We start from the raw sequence: 22,594 nt of genomic DNA, 5'->3' as shown, positions 1-22,594 counted from the left end.
ATTAAGCTCACCGGGATTCCGGTGGAGTTGGTATTTTTGTTCGCTCTCACACCTACAGCAAAGAGGTTCCCCTAAGAACCCCACTGGAACCCCACTGGAACCCCACTGCCTGTCATAGCAACAGTATGGAATGTGTATTTTCCACCAGGTGAGCCGCTTCATGTCAATGACGTACTTGACGTACTTCCATTCCTCTTATTGGATGATTTTAATGCCCACAATCCATTATGGGGCTCTACAATTCCTTGCCCCAGAGGAGAAGAGAGTTGGAGAGATTAATATGAGAGCTGGATTTATGCATTTTGAATACAGGGGAAGCAACGCATTTCGGTGCGGCATATGGCACTTATTCGCTCATTGATGTTGGTCTCTGCACTCGAGCGCTCGTTCCCCAGATTCATTGGAATACACATGATGATCTCTGTGACAGTGACCACTTCCCTATTATTCTTACTTTGTTGAAACTCAAATCCATTGAGGTTCATCTCCGATGGATTCTTAAACATGATGAATGGCCAAAGTTTACATCATTAGCTGTCTTTATTGATACAAGTAACCGGAGCGTAGACGACGATATAACTAATGTAATACAAGTTATTCTTGCTGCTGCTGAGGAGTCCATTCCATTCTTTTCAGGAACTCCTCGACGGAAGCTCATTCCTTCGTGGAACGAAGAAATTGCAGCAGCTATAAGAGAACGAGGTCATGCTCATATACGGTACCGTAGACAGCCTACTCTGGCCAACTTGGTAACATTTAAAAATCTCTGCTCTAAGGTGCAAGTGATTTCTTATCTCTGAAGCGGGAGGCAGAACGTCATCATCTTAGTTTTGCCACTCAAGCTACAGAGGACTATAATGCGCCCTTTACGGAGTAGGAACTCTGCAGCTTTTGGCACTTTGTAGGGACATGTCTCCCGGACCAGATAATGTCCATAATCAGAGGTTGAAACACCTCAGTGAGGATAGTTTCTATCTCCTTCAGGTGTTCAACCAAATCTGGATAGAGGGCGAGATTCCATCATAGTGGCAAGAGGGTATAGTAATTCATCTCCTCAAGCCTGACAAAAATCCTAAATGCAGGAAGTTAGACCTATTTGCCTAACTAATTCTCTGTGTAAGCTGTTTGAGAGGATGGTGAATCGCCAACTTGTGTGATGCCTGGAGAAAAGGGGACTTTTGTCTGAGTACCAATGTGGTTTTCGAGCCACTCGTTCAGCTACTGACCACTTGGTACGCCTGGAGAGTTCTATCCAGGACGCTTTTCTCCGAAAACAGCAGATCGTGGCTGATTTCTGTGACTTAGAAAAGGCTTATGACACCACATGGCCTTACGACATCCTATCAGTCCTACATCAATGGAATTTCCGAGGTAACTTGCCGGTTTTTATTGCAAATTTTTATCTCTCCGTCTATTCCATTTCCGAATAGGGAGGGTATATTCGCAAACCACATTCAGGAAAATGGAGTCCCACAAGGATCGGTTCGTACAAGCTCCATTGCTAGCCTGCTGTCTGAATCTGGTGTGCCGCCTTTACACCTGTGGCACCAGCAAATGCTTCTGTCCTATGCTGCAAATTTGGGACAGATGCCACTTCACCCAAGCTGTCCTTGCATATTCCAGAATGGAAACTGTCGGCTCTATGCTGCGTATCATCGAGCAACGCAGCTGGTTGGAATACTCTTGGATAGCAGTTACCGATTATTTGATATACCTTCGGTTCCTTGTCTTCTCAGACGACCAAGTAGGGTACCTCCTTAGATAATACAATGACCTGAAATCATTCTAGATTTGCACTCCAGCCCGAAGGAAAACACAGACCCCTCCATTTATCGGAGACTCTTCCCATCAGTTGTTGGCCGGTACCCTGATTCAGTCGTTGTTTTCATGGATGTTCGAGGGCAGAAGCGGGAGTAGGCTGTGTGTTTGTTGTTGACAATAACAGGTTTACTTTTCTCTACCGAAAATCTGTAGTGTGTACACAGCAGAGCTCTATGCCATCACTGTCCGATGAGCGCTGGCAATTTCTGCTGTGTACTGACTCCTTCAGCGCTCTACAATCTATAGATACACCCTCTGACCCTCTGGTGCAGCAGATCCAGGATTCGCTGGCCGGGTGTTTGGATGCTGGCACTGGAATTACGTTTATGTGGCTCCCAAGCCACATGGGTGTAGAGGGAGACGAGATAGCTGATATGGCTTCCAAGGAGGCTGTTACCTTGCCCTCGTTGCCTTACAGGGTTCCAGCCAGTGACATTCACTCTCAGCAGAGACATCTGGTTGTGTCCCATTGGGAGATGGAATTGCAGGTCACTTCTTTCCCAAATAAGCTGAGAGCAATAAAAGGAACTATGAAGGTATGGAAGACTTCGCTTTGGGCTTCTCGAAGAAAAGCAGTGGTATAATGTTGTCTTCGGATTGGCCATGGCATAGTAACGCACTCCTACCTACTGAAGGTTGAACCCCCCCAATGTGTACTTGCAGCGGTCATCTCACCATGGTACACATCCTTACGGACTGCGTGGACCTGGACAATCTACGCCGCAGTCGACAACTCTAGAGTGCCATTTCCCTCATCCTACGAGATGATGAGCAGTCAGCAGACCTCGTCATATGTTTTATGAGGGATAGTGGCCTTTTTTATCATGTGTAAAAGTGTATTTTGTATTAGTGTATTTTCCTTAACTATGCTTTTATCCCATTGACTCTATTTTAGTTTGTGTATGCATATTTTAATGTATTACTTTAATTTCTAACTTGATTGATATATATCTCTGTACTTCAAGGCAATGCCTTATTCCATTGTAACCTATATTTTCTGTAATTTTATTAGAAAATAAGGCATTGTGAATTAGATCCACTGGTTGTTTTAATCTTATAACCATTTTTCATCATCATTTATTTTAAATTCTCGTCAGTGGGTATATTTTAAAATTTTAATTATGTCCTTTTGTTCCATCTTGTGCCATTAGGGGCTGATGATCTAGCTGTTAGGCCCTTTTAAATAACAAACATCATCATCAACAATTTAGTCAAAAAAGGTGCAATAAAGGTGCAAATTTTAAATGTAAATAATCATATTAACATATCACCGAAACCAAAATTCACTCTTGTTATCATGTATTAAAAATCTGCCTAAAACAATTCCCAGAACACAATGTTATTAAAATCACACATCCAAAAACCTGTCAAAACAGATAACATTTAACATTTCAATGTTATTTTCAGTGAGGTTGCATCTCCAGTCATTAAATAAATAGTTAAACATAGAAAAGGAATGTTCAACGTCAACAGACACAAGTGGTGCATATTTTGTTTGTGGACTATATTAAATGCCTGTTTGTTGCAACATCCTTAACATCAGGGCTTTTAGCAAAGCTCTGTTCTAGTATCTGCTTTTCAATACCCTCCTATGCTTCCTTCATATCTGTCAGTACAGCCCATTTATAAAATTTCATATAACGTTAAAATGGTTAGAAATAAACATTGCATCCTTCACCCAAGTAACCCATCTAGCAAGAATTGGGAAAGTTGGAAGAGGATGCCCTGTATTTTCAGCATATGTTTGTTTCCTAGCAGGAGCCTTTCTTTAGTACCGGTAACATCTTAATGCAAGACCAAAATGTATTTGCATATGTATATTCATCTTTCAGTGCTTTACAAACTCGATTCAGTGCATATGCAATGCAGGTCACATGCTTTAGATTACAGTACATAGGTTTCAAGTTGGCAAATATCGATAACACGTAAAATGATTAGTCCCTAAATGTTTTTTTTAAATACTATTGGTTTGGGGTGTTGACCTAGAAAGATATTTTGTCCCTACTTGCACCATGTGTGAGGAACCTGCGTGTATTTTGTAAAGGGTGGAAGTGTAAAGTATTGAATGTGAGGAAAGGAACATTAAGGACTACACAAACACCCAGTCCCCAGGCCAGGGATATTAATCATTTACAATTAAAAACCCCTGACCCAAGCGGGAATCGAACCCGGGGCCGCTGGGTGGCAGGCGGACATGTTGCCCCCTACACCGTGGGGCCAGACATCCCTAAATACTGGCCACATTTGATCATATTGTATGCCTTCAGTCCACAGTACACTACATACATACATACATACATACATACATACATACATACATACATACATACATACATACATACATACATACATACATACATACATACATACCAGTGGCGGCGCATGACTTTCGTCACTGGGGGTTCAACAGAAGGAAGAATTCTTGTGCCCTCCCTTCGCCCCCACATACTACCACTCCGACTTTGGTCCAAGTCCCTCCGCTTTCATTACTCTCAAAGAATAAACAGGGAAAACAAAACATCCTGTTGGTTATTTCGCACCCACACATCCACTCGATTCTTTTGCATAGGGCCTATATCCATTCTGAATTTACACACGATTTCTTTACTTTTAATCTGCATCGTTATATCAAGATTAGGCAGTGGGCGGCCGGCATTCTTAATTTCAAGTTTGCACTCAAGAGAGAGAGAAGCAAATGTTGTCTTTCTAGGTATCTGGACACTGTTCATACTCATTTTGTAGCGCCTTACCTTTCCCGAGCACAAACATTGTGGATGCAACCACAGTGCACAAAAACACACACACGGACATAAGATTGTAACTTCTTTATGTTCTAAAAATTAAGTTTCTGTACGACACAATAGTACACTGACACGCTTGCACAGCGTACAATAATATAACGAATTATGATAAATACTGCAAAGTTTTATAAACACTAGTATCACATTTGAAAAACAGAAGGAAACTTTAGGGATGTGTGTTCGTACTGTTGACAATGTTGATAACTTAACTTTTACGAACTCGTGTGGGCTAGGCAGTTAGCATTTTCATTGTTATTATCTTCCTGCTATTTTTTGCCTCAAAGATTTTTAAGTTAAGTTTCTCTCCAAGAAGTAATTACTCCAAAGAAGGCAAATGAATAGATGTTCAGTAAGTATTAGTAATATATTTGGGACAAAATATCAATCGGAATTTGGCAGTTTAATGTGACTTTTGGTAGTAATGATGTTTTCCAACACTAGTGTTAACTATATGTACTATTCTTTGTTGCCGTAGTTAAATTCCTGTAAGGGCAACAGATGGCAGGCATGTACTAGTTGTCTAACCCCAACAACACGACTTGCGATTATGAAGACGGATGAGAGAGAGTGGCATATTGCGCATGCGTAAATCACGGATATTCGTTTGTGCGATATCCTGGTCTTGTCTACGTGTTGGTCGGCATCTCCCCACACCTCACCACACCCTTCACCATGGTACGGACGGAGATGTGGCCTTGCATGGGAGGGTGCATTCCAGACAAGTATCCAGCCAGGACTTCGCGCGGCTCGCTTGAATTGAAAGTCAGTACGAGTATATTACAGATAGATGAGCTTAGCAAAGGCTTCGAGTTTGACAAGGCAGTTGTGAAAATTAAGTAGTTAAGTACAATGTGATATACTGTAAACTGGAGGTTCATTGCTCCATTGCGCTATACCAGAAACTGCCACTGATACATACATACATCATTAAAACAGTATGGATTTCATTAGCTGTCCATTTAGGTGTGCTACTAAAATGTTTAGAATGGTTTTCCGTGGTTTCCCATTTTCACACCAGGCAAATGCTGGGGCTGTACCTTAATTAAGGCCACGGCCGCTTCCTTCCCACTCCTAGCGCTTTCCTGTCCCATCGTCATCGTAAGACCTATCTGTGTCGGTGCAACGTATAACAACTAGCAACAAAATTAAATGTTTAGAACATATCTGATTTTCCTATCACTAGTTTCATCTAGTAGAAAATTTACTGAGTTTTTAGCTGTTACTTGCCTGATCTGTTTTTTTTTTCATGCAGAGGCTGGAGATGTGATTTTCACAAGATGCTCTCATCTGGAACAGACTTCCCAGTATATTGCAGCAAATAAATTGTTAAGCTAGGAAAGAGGAATAGTACATGCCACAAATGTCTTTGCTGTTTCAGTAAAAGAATAATTTTTATTTCTTGACTTTGAAGACGCCATTGCCTTGCCAGTGAATTGTTGTCGCACTCCACCCTTACTACATTGTAGTTCCCTATTCTTCACATATTTTGCGCTAGCTATATGCTGCATAACATGATTACATTGGTGTTTTTCATAAATTGTTATTGATATATCACATACATTGCACCTCAGAACAGGCATGTCACTCTGAAACCATCTGCACTGAACGGTTAAGCACTATCACATATTTTCTCGGCGTTCATTTTCTGTTTCAGCATACTTGATACTGATGCCGTTACTAGCAATGTGGGAAAATAGCAGGCACCGCACTCAGTCAAAGCATATTGTGAACCATCAACTACGTAATACTAACAAGGCCGGCAGATAAGAGGCCGATGGAGGGTGGCAAGCTGATAGTCCAACGATCACTCACCGTGTTCGTACTAAAGATCCCGATTAGTGCAGTATAGGGAACCTACGATCCTAGCGGAGAATTGAGGAACTACGTAGAATCAAGCTCTACAGATGAAACCGTCACCATATCCCGCTCTTAATAGTAATATTCAGTTTTTCATGTTTAATTTCTTCCGGAATAAAATGTGGCAAAGGAGCCAAAGCAGTATTAAACAAGTGTGAAAAGGTGCTGACTTTAAGAAAAGGTGAAAAACGGTGCTTGCATTGAGAAAAGATGCAGGAATATGCAACCAAAACACAAATAGGGGTGTTCATTTATTGTTTTCTTTGCAAGGCAAGCTAATTTGGGTATTTTAATAATGAAAAAGAATTAAGGTGCAGCACCCATAATTCCTAGCTCTAATTATAACACAAGAAACAGAAATGATTATCACATGAATTTCCACTGCTGTGAAAGGTGAGCCATAGCACATATGTGAAGGGTATGATACTCTCTAATAAGCTGCCTAAATATATAAGTAGCATCTCCAGAACTCAATGCAGATACTCTTGATTCTAAAGAGAATTTTGTCTAAGGGCATGTGCACACTGAGAGCAGTTTTCAGTGTGAGTATATTGTTGATGAACAAAGTCATTACTTCATGAAATAAATTATTCTAATAGACCATGATTTTCCCTTTATCCGTGTGTAAACTGGCAAATTCTGTGATGCGAGTATACGGGTTATTCATCTGAAAATGAGCAAGAGTGCTCAGAATCAACACACCTTAAAATTATTTCCCAACTGAGCAAGTTGGCTGCGTTATTTGGGCCATGTAACTGTGAGTTTGCATTCCTGAGATGGTGCGTTCGAACCCCACTATTGGCAGTCCTGAAGGTGGTTTTCTGTGATTTCCCATTTTCACACCAGGCTAATGCTGGGGCTGTACTGTAATTGAGGCCACGAACACTTACTTCCCAGTCTTAGCACTTTCCTATGCTATCTTCACCGTAAGACCTGTCTGTGTCAGTGCAAACGTAAAACCAATAGCAAATAATTCCCCTAGCTCACGTGACTTTTACCTCACTGTGACTCCAGATATTCATTTGCATACTTAAAGAGAGGGAAGTGGTTTGTGATGGAGCCATTTCTGTACCTCTCCTTCAAGTTGAAATTTACAACCTTCCAGATGCTTCCAAGTTCCTCAAAATTGTAAGGATAACAGGGAGATAAATTGATGCTGTTTATCACATGCTGGATTGTTTCCCATACAATACTGAAAATATATCTTGACAGTTTTTACAGTATTGAAACAGACCTTACTGAGAAAAATGAATACCCCAGTGAGCAGCTCAGCCCGCATCAACTTGATTGATGCTTGGAGTGGCCTAGACCAACAGTAATTGTCATAACTGGACACTTACATGGTCAGAATGTACTGAACAGTGCCTGATTGCTACTGCTGTTATGTCATCATAATATGATGTGTTGATGCAACTTTATAATTCAGTAGTTTTTTGTCAGTGTTGCTATAAAGTTATTTGGCATTTTATGCTGATTCTTTTTATTTTTTTTTCCTTGTGTATGATCTTCTTGTGTATGATCTTCGTATATCTTAAATAATGCTCCACATTGTAAATTTTTGTTCTAGACTAGGCAACCTATTTTTGTACAACTCCTGCAAGCAGCATTCAGGATATCTACATGCTCATGGTTGAATGCATCTCAACGGTTCAATGTTGAGAACTGCATTCGTACTCTTTCAGAAGTGGGTGAGTATTCAGCTTGGCCAGTTAACTCTCAGATAGTACTTGTTCTTCATAGGTTGTGATTATACAAATAAATTAAGTTCAGCATATTTTAAATTAGAGTAACTTGTACCATATATAGTGTGTGTCAAATATTTAATTTACCTTAGTACTCTCTAATGGCCGAGGCGGTAATGGCGTGCTCGGTTCACCTGGAAGGACGTGGGTTCGAATCCCCATCAGTAAGTCATAAAATTTAAGAAACAAGATTTACACTTCCAGAGGTGCACATGGCCCTGAGGTTCACTCAGCCTACACCAAAAATGAGTACCAGGTTAATTCCTGGGTGCAAAGGTGGCCAGGCGTAGAGCTAACCTCTCTACCCCATCAAATGCCGAGGTTACGGATAGTGGAAGCCTTTATTTTCCACCCCTCCAACGGCCTTCATGGCCTGTACAGAGATGATTTTGCTTTACTTTGCTTTGCTTTGCTTTGCTTTGCTTTGCTTTGCTTTGCTTTGCTTTGCTTTGTACTCTCTAATGGTTCGTAGTGTGGATTACTGTAGTCACGTCCTAGTTTGTGAACCATGGGCAATGGCTGAGTGTCCTAGTAAGTGGTCCTGAGAGTCGGAATACCAGTTGCTATGAAATGGCAGTGGGCATCTCAAAGATATTCTGAGTCATTGCCCTCCTTGTGTTCAGGTGGCTGAGACTATACAATCCACCAGTGGTCCCTAACCCGTTAGAGGAGAAATCCTCATTGGGACTATGTGTAAGGATAGCATCCTGCTTCACAGAATTTTCATCGATCATGCTCAGAACATTTTAAGCAAGCCTCAGACCTATGTGAGTAATGGAGTCCTATTCCTATTTGACAGGCGAGGGCCTCCTTCGAAATTATTTGGCGAACAAAGTGGAATTCGGTGGGGGGCTGTAACTCCCAACATAAGTAAAAAAATTGTAACATCTGCAAGGTATTGAAAATATGAAATGAATAAAGGGTGAGTAAAATAAGTATAAATACCTAGACTGGGCGCCACCTGTAAAACAATTACAGGAATATATAACTATGTAGAGCAATGATTAACTCCCTCTCCCAAGGCGACGGTCATCAGGCTGATGAAGCTCCAGACTTACTTTATAACCTTACCTGTTTACCCCTGAAATTAGATGTGGGTAGCATGCCAGGTTCATCCTCACTCCACTGATAAAAAGATTTACTGCAAGTTTCATTCCATGACTTTACTCCCAAAATAATAAAAAATATATAATAAATACCACAATACCTGATTGCCATCCACAAAGGCAACTTACAAACAACTACGACCAACATAAATCATTACTTGACAAGACCTACTTGTTTGTCGTTTACAAAGGCAAATACACACACTACTACCACCAACAAAATCATTACTTTCATTAGATATACATTTCTTAACATACCTCCAGGTAAGAGTCCCACTACACTCTCCACTGTTACAGAACAAAAATCGTATTCTGGTAAAGAAAAGTACGACGACTTTCTCTACGTACGGTTGCAACCTTCTTTACGAAGAGCATCCCTAACCTTATTTACACACTTCTTCATCGACGTCTTGGGTCCTTCCCGACTGCTGCACAGGTTGGTGTGACGCCTCACGTTTCTCCAACTGAAACTGCATACTCGGCCGACGATTTCCTTTACCAAGAATTAGCTCTGTGCACAACCACACATCCACTACCGAATGTAGATTCGGTACGCATCACCACATCCACTGTACATTATCTCGCAGAAGAGTTATAGTCTAATTATTATACAGAGTTGGAATTAGAAATAAACACTTAGTAGCGTCTTTTACATAACGGCCACCTGAAACTCGCATCATCAGTGATATTTAGCGTGCTCACTCCGTAAGTAAAATATACTTAAGAACAATAGAGCATCGCCTAGGAATCTGCGCAAAGTAGCTCCCGCGTGCCGGTCCGAGTGAGAAACACACAGAATCAAGAACACAAACACAATCAGAAACGGAATCAGAGTCAGAATGAATTGCTGCTTTTTTTTTTTTTTTTTTTTTTTTCTTTCTTTTTTGCGGGGGGCCCCCGTAGCCCACTCCCCCGGCGTGGCAATCGACACAATCTACATTGCTTCCGACATGCTATTAGTTCTAAGTAGAAAGAGATAGCAGGGAGAGTGGGAAGTGATACAAGGAGTATCTGCCTGTTTCCACTTTAAACACGTTACCGGGCGATTTTGTATTGGTAGGATGGTGTTAAGGTATGGTATTGAAGGGTCAGGGAAAAGCCACATAGGCAGAAAATAGAAAGAGCCTACATGTAAAACTTGACATCTTTTCATAGCACATGCAAGGATGTGGGCTGGAAAAGTCCAGAGGTTGTGTTAGTTAGGAGTATGTGTCATGCAATCATAAGCATTTACCTAGCTTTTGTCAATTATTATGGGGAATCGGTCCTCCTTGTCACTGCCTGGTGCGGCTCAGGTCCGCTGGCGTCTGGACTTTGGGCCACAGGTTAGTCCCTTGGTCCAGCAGCCAGCAGTCTCTGGTGCCAAGTCTCCTTTTAAGGTGAAGGGGAGTAGTGCCAAGCCTTACTTATTGTAAGGGGCATCTTCTTTCTCGCCTGATGACGTCCCTTCTTTGCGGTGTTGGTGGCACACACTTGTGTCTGTAACTATATACACATATATATGCATATCCTATCATATATACATTAATACTTTTCTTCTGTAGAGTGCGGGCCGCTTTTCCACTCTCATGTCCTGTGAAACAAGTACAAGTAAATTAATAGTTAAATGGTATTAGCAGGGGTGGGTTTTTTGTCCACTCCTTTGTCACTGGCGGGGGGCAGGGTTGGATTGGATCGTCTCTTATTATAGCTGTGTTGCCTTTGTCATGTTGTATTTCTTCTCTCAGTCCTCCCTCGCTTGATTCCCTGTGGTGGCTAAATCTCCAACATAGTAATAACTAGGGCTCGGAAGTTTAGGAAAAGTCATTTTTTTCCTTTGTCTCTATTTCCTTCCCGGATTGGATTTTGGTGCAAATTAGGCAATTATCGTCACAACTAAGCGATTTTTATTTGTCAAATAAATGCATATTTTGGTTATTTTTTGTCGTAAGGTCATATTTTGAGCTATTTTCGTAGAAACGTCATAGTTCGGTCACATTTCGATGGCTTGGCGACAGCTATAGCTGTGCAAAATCGTCAACATTCCGAATGAGAACTAGTATTCACAAAACTGCTTTTCCGTATAACATATGTAGTTAATACAAGTGCAATACTCTGTCTCTTCTATCAAGATTGCGCAGGAATTGTTTTCCAAAAGTTTGTCAGAAAGACTGACGTATATTAAGTCGAAGTTTGGAATTATATCGAGTGCAATTACTTGTTCAGAAACTGCTAGCTTAGAAATTCATGCAAGTCTTGAAATTGGGAGAAGAGTTGAACTTTCAGCACAATAATCACGTGGAATAGTTGGCGTCAGTGTAAAACGGAAACTTCAGAATGTGCTTAATCGAAGTGACAGTTTTCGTTGTGTGTGCAAGATACATGATAATCTGAAGGTACCAGTACATTTCAAGATAAGTGCATACTCAACAGCAGTGATTTCATATTATTTAAATAAGACCGAGCCCGATAGCTGCAGTCGCTTAAGTGCGGCCAGTATCCAGTAATCGGGAGATAGTGGGTTCGAGCCCCACTGTCGGCAGCCCTGAAGATGGTTTTCTGTGGTTTCCCATTTTCACACCAGGCAAATGCCGGGGATGTATCTTAATTAAGGCTACGGCCGCTTCCTTCCACTTCCTAGGCCTTTCCTATCCCATCGTCACCGTAAGACCTATCTGTGTCGGTGCGACGTAAAGCAAATAGCTATTTAAATAAGCACTAATGTTTTACGTGATAATCGGAGGTCTTTCGCGCCTGATGCTTTGAAGATGAATCTTGTCATACACTTCAATATCACTCGCGGAGAAGAATGAAAAAGTTATGTGAATTTGCACTGTTTGCCCTGCGGCTCTACCGGAATGTATCAAAAGACATCTACTTAATTCGTTTCGTAGTGCTCAGTTGAAACTTCAACACATTTGAGTAATATTAGTGTAATATGGGCTTAAACTTCCCAAAAATATTTTAAAAAACAGATTGATTTCTAGTTTTCTCGTATTTAAAACCACCAATGACGGATGGAAACATGTTTTGACTTTTAAAATTTTGTGTGATCTGATAATCTTAGCGAACTTAGTGCTTTATAGGTATGTATTCACAAATGTTAGATAAGTGAATCGAGGACAGTAGATTGTGAATAACTGCTAAACATGTATATTCAGAAAATGAATATGAAAGTAAGAATAAAGAATTTAGTTAACAAATATGTATCAGAGGAATTGCCGTTTCGATTTATAACTTATTTTAAAATGGCTATGTTTAGATTAATCAATTTCGCGTCATATTTTGTACATTTTTATATCATATTTCGTTACTTTTGAGGTCATATTTGCTGCTTATTTGGGTTGTTTTTAGGTCTTAAACAGCCGAGCCCTAGTAATAACATAATCTAGGACAAGGATATAGGTAGTGATGATGATGATGATGATGATGATGATGATGATGATGCTTGCTGTTTAAAGGGCCTAACATCAAGGTCATCGGCTCCTGATATAGGTAGTAAACAGGCATGTGCATATATACAGGTGTTGTGGTGTGTGTGCGTAATGTTAAGAGGTGCGGTGTAGTGAGTTGGTGTCAGCTTAAGAGGGGGGGGGGCGGTTTTGGGCCCCCGGCCTCCTAACCCGGTGGCTGAACAGAATGTGTGTCGGTGTGGGGTATTTGGTGTATAGGTCGACGTCATAGCGTCCTATTCCACTGACTAGTGGGTTGACCTTACTACCCCATGACTTCGTGTACATTCGGAGTGTTTGTTTTAGTACATGTTGCCTTATTGAGCTGACTTTCACAATTGCGCGTAGGTGGCGTATTGGTGTGTCAGACGGGAGTCTAGCCGCTGCTCAAATGCGTTTGTTTTGTATTAGTTCCAGCTTATCCAGGTTCGCCATAGCAGTGTAGCCCCAGGCGGGGGCTGTGTACCTTATTATTGGCCTAATTAGGGCCTTGTACATGTTGATTGCTACTCTCTTGTTAATACTGGACCTTTTATTCAGTATAGGATAGAGCTGTGACAGTCGTGCGTGTTTTTTCTGCTGGATTTCTTTAATGTGATATAGCATGGTTAGTTTTCTATCTAGGACTACTCTTAGATATTTGACCTCGTCATGCCATGCTATATCTTGATTAAATAGTTTGAGCGGTGTTATATTGGCTGGCCTATGTGTGCGTCTGTTCTTCCTAGTGAACATCACTGCCTGGCATTTGTCAGCGTTGACCTTGATACGCCATTTGGTTAGCCAGGGCTCGAGGGTTTGCAGTACTACTTGTATTCTCTTTCGGGTGCATGCTAGCTGAGGGTGTTGTACTGTGATAGCAGTGACATCCGCATAGAGGTGCGTGGTAGCGAGTTCCGCTGTCGGCATGTCATTCGTAAATAGGATGAACAGGATTGGGCCTATTAGTGACCCCTGGGCTACGCCCGCCGTGATCGGTCGCGTGCTTGACAGTGTGTTGTGGACATCTACTTGGAACTCTTGGCCTTCCAGGTATGATTTAATTAATCTTATGTACCCTGGGTTGAATTCGAGGTCTATTAATTTCGCTAATAGGCCTTTGTGCCAGACTTTATCGAATGCCTTCTGTATTACATGTAACTAATCTCATTATTAGACCCGTATTGAACTATGCTATGATATACTAACAATTTGTTGGTTATTTTGATCCACCTGTGTCCCTCCGCTTGTTTAGTCTGATGGTCGCTTGTTCTAAGACCCGGGTAAGCAGTTGCAGGGCGGAGTGGCCGTTCCTTAAACCGAATTGTTCATGTTGAATGATTCCTCTTTCCTTAATATCTGCTATTAACCTTCTTCTTTCTGTTTTTATTTCCGGAGGTCTTACTTTGAACGGAGGTGGGGGGGTGCTTGGGCTGAGGGCCCAGTTTTGTGTGTACCCTCCGTCCTTGGGGATTGCAAGGTTACTTTGTCTCCACCTGAAGGGTCTAGTTTGCCTGATTGGCCTTGCTCTTGGCCCTTGGTTCCTGAATGGCCTGTAGGTCCAGAATGGCCCTTCTTGCCTAAGGGGCCAATTTTCTGTCTACGTGAAGCATCTATGCCTGATGGGCGTGCTTGCGCTTTAGGGTTGCCACGCTTGTTACCCTTTGATCCTTTGCCTTGATAGGCGGCATCGTAGTCCTTGCGGCTGGGACATTCTCTATAATTAGCCGCGTGTTTCCCCTCGCAGTTGGCGCACTTAGAGTACGCTGGGTCATTGCCGTGGGGGCAGTCCGAGACAGGTGGGAGGCGGCGCATCTGCGACATCTGGGATCCAGCTGTCATGTCGCCCCCGAATGCCCATGCCTCTGACACACCCCACATTGGGGGCCAGTGGCTTGTGGGCGGTACGGTTCGACTGTCACCAGCATGTTCTTCAGCATCCGCACTTTCCGCAGGCTGTCCGTTCCTGGGGTATCCGCCACGGCAACTAGGAAGAGGCAGCCTTTGGCTGGCCTGTTTCCTGTTCGCATCCTGTACATAGTAAGAGCGTTGATACCCTGGGCTTGCGTGGCTAGCCCAATATCACCTGGCTCATACATGTTATTGGGCGATCTCACCACAAATCGCTTTACTGTTGTGTTGGGCAATATCTGTACAAACTTGGTATTAAGCCCTTTCAGCATTTGTATAGCGATTTCGTAGCTTTCAAAACTGGACATATGTAGCCGGACCGCTTCATGCGCGTTTATTCTCGGCTTAGAGAAATAATAATTTCTCTGCTCATGTGTCAGCTTCTTGTGAAGCTCCATTTCAATATGCTTGATGTTGTTACTGTACACCATAAGGGGTGAGGGGGGTCGACCCCTTACGGGTGGCTGGTTTACTTGTTTGTGTTTGTTGAGGTCTTTTCTGTTGTGCCTGTCTCGTGTTTGTGTCTGGTGGTGGCATGATCGAGTTGAATGAGGTGTCTGTGGAGCTTTCGGCTCGGGTACTCGGTTTTCGACCCCCGCCTTGTTGGGCCTTGCGGCTCAGAGACTTGGGGTCCTTCCCTTTTCCCTCCCCTTTTCTCCTTCTCCCACTCTTAGCCTCCCTGAAACCGTCTTCCTGGTTTCCTGGCTGGGTGGCTGGGTCCGAGGTTTCGGTCGCCCCGCGCTCGCACAGCTCCTCTCCCTCTGAACCTTCAGTGTCGCCGTCGTGGGATGTGCTTGATACATCAATCACCAGTTTTGCCTCATCTGAGTCAGAGTCCAATTTACCGGCTTGCTTGGGGGGGGGGGTCTTTACGTGGCGCCTTCCGCCGAGTCCGTCCTTTCTTGCCCTCTTTCCTTCCCTTGGGCGCCGCCTCATCGCTCGGGTTGGCGGAACTGGGTCCCGCTTTCCCGGCGTCTGGCTGGCTTGCCGCTAGGTTGGGTTTGGGGGCAAGGTTTGTGTTTGGGGGGGGAGAAGTAGTCTCATGTTTATGTTTGAGTGTCTCCCCAGTAACTGGCTCAATGGAGTCATGAGACTGTTCCTTCCCGAGTGCGAGTTCTGGCACTTCAGGGTCGAACCCCGGTTCCTGTTCACTCGCACATAACGTCAAGCCTCCTGGTTCACTTTCCCCACGCTGCGCGCTCCTTTCTCGGGGCTCAGCTCGAGAGCCAGCCGGCTGAGTGCGCAGCAGCTGCACAGGTTTATGCTTACCAGCGGCTACTGACGGGGTGGTCATGGGAGTTGTCCTGGTTGTGGTGGTGGTGGTGGTGGTGGTGGTAATAGTAGTGCTGGTGAGCGCAAAGTACTGCGTGGCGCACCCCGTAACGTGAGCGTCCTGTATCAGGTTTACTTGCACAGAATCAGTGGTGAAGTCTGTTCTGTGCTCCTCTGTCGTATTTCGCTCACTGCTCACGGGGAGCACGCTGTGGTGGGTCGCCACCGGTCCCCGCTCGGCCGGGTACTTGGCCGTAGCGGGGGCCGTTAGCGCTGAGCTGCGCACTTGTGGGCAACCATCCAAGTGCTGACCAAGGCCTATGTTGCTTAACTGCAGTGATGGGATTTTCACCGGAGTACTCAGTATAGCATGCCCGTTGGCAGCGTGTGATGGGCTCACAGCAGACATGTTAAGTACATATTCCTTCATGCAGACCTGTACGTTCGGTATGGGGCTGATCAGCCCCACCCTTCTAGTGGTGGTTGGCGGTGGGGGGGGGGGGGGTGCGCTGTACCCTCCGCTGGTGGGCTGACGGCCGTGGAGTGAGTAGTTTGCCATGATAACGGCACCCCTCACTCTCGGTCAGTTCTTGCAGATCGTCGTCACTGTCTGTAATGGCCCCAGACTCACTGACAATTTGCTCTTTCCCAAGCGCATTTTTGCTCTTTTGGAGATGAGTCCGGAGCTGTGTGTTTTTGTGTGGGGACATTCTAAAACGAGCTAGTGGACGCGGGACGATCCATTGTTAAGCGGGTCCCTGGGCCACAGAATCCCTCTCTAACCCTAGGTACCGAGAAACGGTAACCGGTGGGGGCAGGTAGTGTAATCTCTCGAAGGTCTCGGTGAGAGGAGAGAGACAGCGGAGCGAGAGGCACGTACGTCCTTCCGCTACGAGTCAGCTGCTCCTTATGAATTGCCGCACATGCGTACATACTTATATAAGGCTTGCTGCACATGGTTATAGCATCCTGAAAAGTTTACTAGTAGCAACGCTCTCACAGGCACTTCTTCACGCGTCACTCAGTCAACCCAACCTCGCTTAAAACAAAGCCCTCGTATCGGCTATCGTGCGTCTGATGTGACATCGAACGTCCACTCACCTACATCCACATTGATCCACTCCAATCTTCAACCTATACTAACTGGCCGTACCCCGTGTTTCCAAGCCACTTTGTTGCAACACATTCAACTGACTTCAACCTTCCTTCCCGATATAGTCGCTGTTTTCCCGGTTGCACAATCCTTACGGCTAGGCCAAATTTACAGACTCTTACCCAAACGGAAATTTATACAAAATATAATGATGCACACATATGCAATATTCCCTAACTACACATTCTTCTTATAATATTACGTTTTTTACATTCTGAATAAACAAAATTACATGATTTTCATGACTTTAACATTACAAATTATTTTACGAAAGTTCTTAACCTAAAATTTGGGGATCGTACTTTCATACGGTTACAATACCTCCTCTTGATTTGTGAAGATTTATATGCAATACATCTGAGCAATTCACAGTCTTATCAGTACAGAAGTCTACACAGCATATCAAGTTAACTCAAGATTTTAAAGAAAATTCACACATTCTTCTTAACATACACAGAACATCTGAACTTAAAATACTTCACCTTACATACCTCTTAAGATTGTGAATATTGTGCGTACCAATCATGTCACCTTTGTTATTCAACAGGTGATAAGCACACTTGCCAACTTTCTTACCTGTTGTGTAAGGTCCCTGATACAATTTAAAAAACTTATGAATTTCTTTATTGTCTGCAGATGAAATGTGTGGAACCTTTAGTAACACCTCCTCCCCTACTTCAAAACTATCACCATGGGGCCTCCCCTGCTGCCTCATCCTCCTATCAGCTGCCTTCCTTAAATTCTGCCTCGCTAAATCAATCACCTTTGAAGATACCACTTCTGCTGAGGATAGATCTACCATGGTTGCCAATCTCACACAAAACTCTCTTCCCATTCTTTTACACACAACTTACACAGGCTTTCTTCAGAACACACATACATTTCACAGTCACAACACCCCTCCTATTCTGAAAACACACCACAATCGCACATCTTTCATCAATACTCTTCCACACTTCATTGAAATCATTCGTACGATCTTCAGCATCAGATATTCCACTCAACATACGTTTGAATCGACCTCCTGTTCTCTCAAACACATTGTCACGCTCACTTTCTTTGACCTTTCTTCCAATACCAAAAAACTTTCCAACACAATTACTCCTCATAAAATCTTCAAACCCTGAATCCCCATAATATTCACAACCACTCTTATGATTCTCATTATGCGCAAAATTTTACCTAACCTCCACTTCACAAAGACTTTCACCCACAGGATCGACAGTTTTCATCCACTCATCCTTATCGGACATACCAGTCTCAATCACCTCAATCTCAATCACACAACCCTTCTCACACTTTCCTTCACTCACACTCTCTCTCTTCCTGAAATCACTACTATCACTGACCTTGAGATCCCGACCATTACTACTAAATTCTCCCACAATTCCTAACATCTTCCATATCTTTCATCGCTGTTCCAAGTCGCACATCATTCATGCCATCAACACTGTTGCTCTTGACCCTCTTAACGGAAGTTTCATTAATCTCAAAATCATCACTACTCTGACACATTATCGACGTAACATTTATCTCCTCAATTACACCAACCTCTACAACATGATATGTCTTCCTCAAAGACTCCTCCACAAAATAATCATCACTACCTTCACATCTAACTACCTTTTCAATTTCTGCAACTTCTCAAAGAGTATCAATTACCACAGTGCTTTCACCATCAATTTTAGCACACAGTAGGTCCTCCGACAAATCCTCCTCCTTTTCTTCACACCCCTTGCCCCCAAATCTCTCAGATCATCACTTTCCCTCCCTACATTATCAATTGCTTTCTCCACACTACTACCCCAATCATTAGCTGCCATGCAATGCTTATCAATTGAATTACTTACCTCCTCCCCTATATTACTAATTTTATCACTTAATTCCTTCCCCTGATTACTAATTTGAATACTTAAATTATTCCCTTGATCAATCAATTTGGCCAACTGCTACAATACTTTCATAAACTCATTATTACCCCCCCATGTTACTTTTGATTTTGCTCACTACCTTCCCCTTCACCCCCCATTACAATTCCATACACTTTTTCCATAGACATATTATCACTCTGAAAACTACTTTCATCGAACTTTGTGTGCTTGTGTCAAAGCTGCTCTCCTCATCATTAACTGACATACTTCCTTTATGCACTTTTCTCTTTCTCAAATTCATTACACTACTATTACTCTTACTATTATTCATATTCCACTGATAAAACACAGAACTCAAAACATGACAAAACTGATACATAACTCATAACACAAGCTCACTAAAACACTGGACCAAATGTGGCTATCGAGGTCATATAGCAAGTCTGGATATCATTCTGCCCCATGTTGGCGGCGCCAATTGTAACTCCCAAAATAAATAAAAAAATTGTAACATCTGCAAGGTATTGAAATTATGAAATGAATAAATGGTGAGTAAAATAAGTATAAATACCTAGACTGGGCGCCACCTGTAAAACAATTACAGGAATATATAACTATGTAGAACAATGAGTAACTCCCTCTCCCAAGGCGACGGTCATCAGGCTGAAGAAGCTCCAGACTTACTTTATAACCTTACCTGTTTACCCCTGAAATTAGATGTGGGTAGCATGCCAGGTTCATCCTCACTACACTGATAAAAAGATTTACTGCAAGTTTCATTCCATGACTTTACTCCCAAAATAATAAAAAATATATATTAAATACCACAATAATCATCACTTGATGAGACCCACTCCTGATTGCCATCCACAAAGGCAACTTACAAACAACTACGATCAACATAAATCATTACTTGACAAGACCTACTTGTTTGTCGTTTACAAAGGCAAATATACACACTACTACCACCAACAAAATCATTACTTTCATTAGATATACATTTCTTAACATACCTCCAGGTAAGAGTCCCACTACACTCTCCACTGTTACAGAACAAAAATCGTATTCTGGTAAAGAAAAGTACGATGACTTTCTCTACGTATGGATGCAACTTTCTTTACGAAGAACATCCCTAACCTTATTTACACACGTCTTCATCGACGTCTTGAGTCCTTCCCGACTGCCGCACAGGTTAGTGTGACGTCTCACGTTTCTCCAACTGAAACTGCATACTCGGCCGACGATTTCCTTTACCAAGAATTAGCTCTGTGCACAACCACACATCCACTACTGAATGTAGATTCGGTACGCATCACCACATCCACTGTACATTATCTCGTAGAAGAGTTATAGTCTAATTATTATACAGAGTTGGAATTAGAAATAAACACTTAGTAGCGTCTTTTACATAACGGCCACCAGAAACTCGCATCATCAGCGATATTTAGCGTGCTCACTCCGTAGGTAAAATATACTTAAGAACAATAGAGCATCGCCTAGGAATCTGCACAAAGTAGCTCCCGTGCGCCGGTCCGAGTGAGAAACACAGAATCAAGAACACAAACACAACTAGAAACAGAATCAGAGTCAGAATGAATTGCCGCACACGCGTACTTACTTATATAGGTTTGCTGCACGTGGTTATAGCATCCTGAAAAGTTTACTAGTAGCAACGCTCTCACAGGCACTTCTTCACGCGTCACTCAGTCAACCCAACCTCGCTTAAAACAAAGCCCTCGTATTGGCTATCGTGCATCTCATGTGACATCGAACGTCCACTCACGTACATCCACATTGATCCACTCCAATCTTCAGTCTATACTACCTGGCCGTACCCCATGTTTCCAAGCCACTTTGTTGCAACACATTCAACTGACTTCAACCGTCCTTCCCGATATAGTCGCTGTTTTCCCGGTTGCACAATCCTTACGGCTAGGCCATATTTACAGACTCTTACTCAAACGGAAATTTATACAAAATATGATACATATATGCAATATTCCGCAGCTACACATTCTTCTTATAATATTACGTTTTTACATTCTAAATAAACAAAATTACATGATTTTCATGACTTTAACATTACAAATTATTTTACGAAAGCTCTTAACCTAAAATTTGGGGATCGTACCTTTGTACGGTTACAGGGCTCAATATTAATGGGGCTTATGGAAGAAAGAAAGTAGAACTGGCTAAGTCAGCAAAGAGGATGCATCTGGATGTGTTAGGAGTTAATGATATTCGGGTAAGGGGAGATAACGAGAAAGAGATAGGAGATAATGAAATGTAATTAATAGGTGTTGAAGAGGGAAGGGGAGAGTGTGGGGTAGGACTGTTCATCAGGAATACTCTTGCATGCAACATAGTTTCTTTATGGCACGTAAGTGAGCCAATGATGTGGGTAGATTTGGCAGTTGGAAGAATTAGGATGAGAATTGTCTCAGTGTATTCACCATGTGAGGGTGCAGATGAGCATGAATTTCACAAGTTGTATGAAGTATTGAGTCAGATTGTAGTCAGGGTCAACAGCAGGGATAAGATAGTGGTAATGGGCAATTCCATTGTGAGTGTTAAAAATAGAACTGGAGGATAGGAAAGGATGATTGGTAAATGTGGGGAAGATATGGAAGCTAATATGAAAGGGAAGCGTTTGCGGGTCTTCTGTGCTAGTGTGGGATTAGCATTTATGAAAATCTTCTTCAAGCATAAGCCATCAGAGGGTAGGTGCACCAGATCCATAATAGACTACATCATAACCAACTTTGAATTGCAGAAATCTGTTAAGAATGTGCGGGTTTTCCAGGTATTTTTCGATGAGGCACTGTGTGTAAAGATGGGAAAAAGCAAACATCTTGGTGAAATGGTGAAGTGAGAGCAGCTTGTAAATGTAAATGTAAAATGAAGGCGTATCAGAAATGGCTCCATACAAGGACAGATGCAGACAGGGATTTGTACGTAGATGAAAGAAACAGAGCAAAACAAATAGTTATTGAATCCAAAAAGTTGTGGGAAGATTGTGGTAATAACCAGGAAAGGCTAGGTCAAGCAGCAGGGAAACTTTTCCAGACAGTAATAAAGAATCTTAGAAATGGAGGGAAAAAGGAAATTAATAGTATTTTGAGTAAATAAGGTGAACTCAAAATAGATCCTAGGGAATCAGTGGACAGGTGGAAGGAATATTTTGAAAATATTCTCAACGTAAATGGAAATCTTCCTGGTGATGTCGCGAACATCCAAGCTCATTGGGAGGAGGACAATGATGTTGATCGGATGGTGATTGGTATAAAGCAGGAGGAGTAGATGGACAAAAACAGTGATTGCACCTATGTATAAGCAAGGAAACAGGAAAGATTCCAACAGTTATCGAGGTACACCATGTGATCAAATGTATCCGGACACCTGGCTTAACACGACGTACAATTTTGTAGCGCCCTCCATCGGTAATGCTGGAATTCAATATGGTGTTGGCCCACCCTTAGCCTTGATGACAGCTTTCACTCTCGCAGGCATAAGTTCATTCGGGTGCTGGAAGGTTGCTTGGGGATTGGCAGCCCATTCTTCATGGAGTGCTGCACTGAGGAGAGGTAGCGATGTCGGTCGGTGAGGCCTGGCATGAAGTCGGCATTCCGAAACATCCCAAAGGTGTTCTG

At 42.6% G+C, this 22,594-nt stretch overlaps 1 protein-coding gene across 5 annotated transcripts in view; it reads left to right on the top strand.

Moving 5' to 3' along the window:
• The window catches only part of Itpr (Inositol 1,4,5,-trisphosphate receptor), a 1,013,977-nt gene that overhangs the window by 519,665 nt on the left and 471,718 nt on the right, over window positions 1-22,594 (top strand). For all 5 annotated transcript variants that reach the window (XM_067141353.2, XM_067141352.2, XM_067141351.2 and 2 more), the window contains exon 27: window positions 8,047-8,167. In XM_067141353.2, the coding sequence (XP_066997454.1) occupies window positions 8,047-8,167 (121 nt within the window). The remainder of the gene's footprint in view (window positions 1-8,046; window positions 8,168-22,594) is intronic.

The sequence above is a fragment of the Anabrus simplex genome, chromosome 2, assembly GCF_040414725.1.
Source record: "Anabrus simplex isolate iqAnaSimp1 chromosome 2, ASM4041472v1, whole genome shotgun sequence".
NCBI classification, from domain to species: Eukaryota; Metazoa; Arthropoda; class Insecta; order Orthoptera; family Tettigoniidae; genus Anabrus; species Anabrus simplex.
The sequence above is the reverse complement of the archived record's forward strand: the minus strand, read 5'-3'. Positions and strand labels throughout refer to the sequence as shown.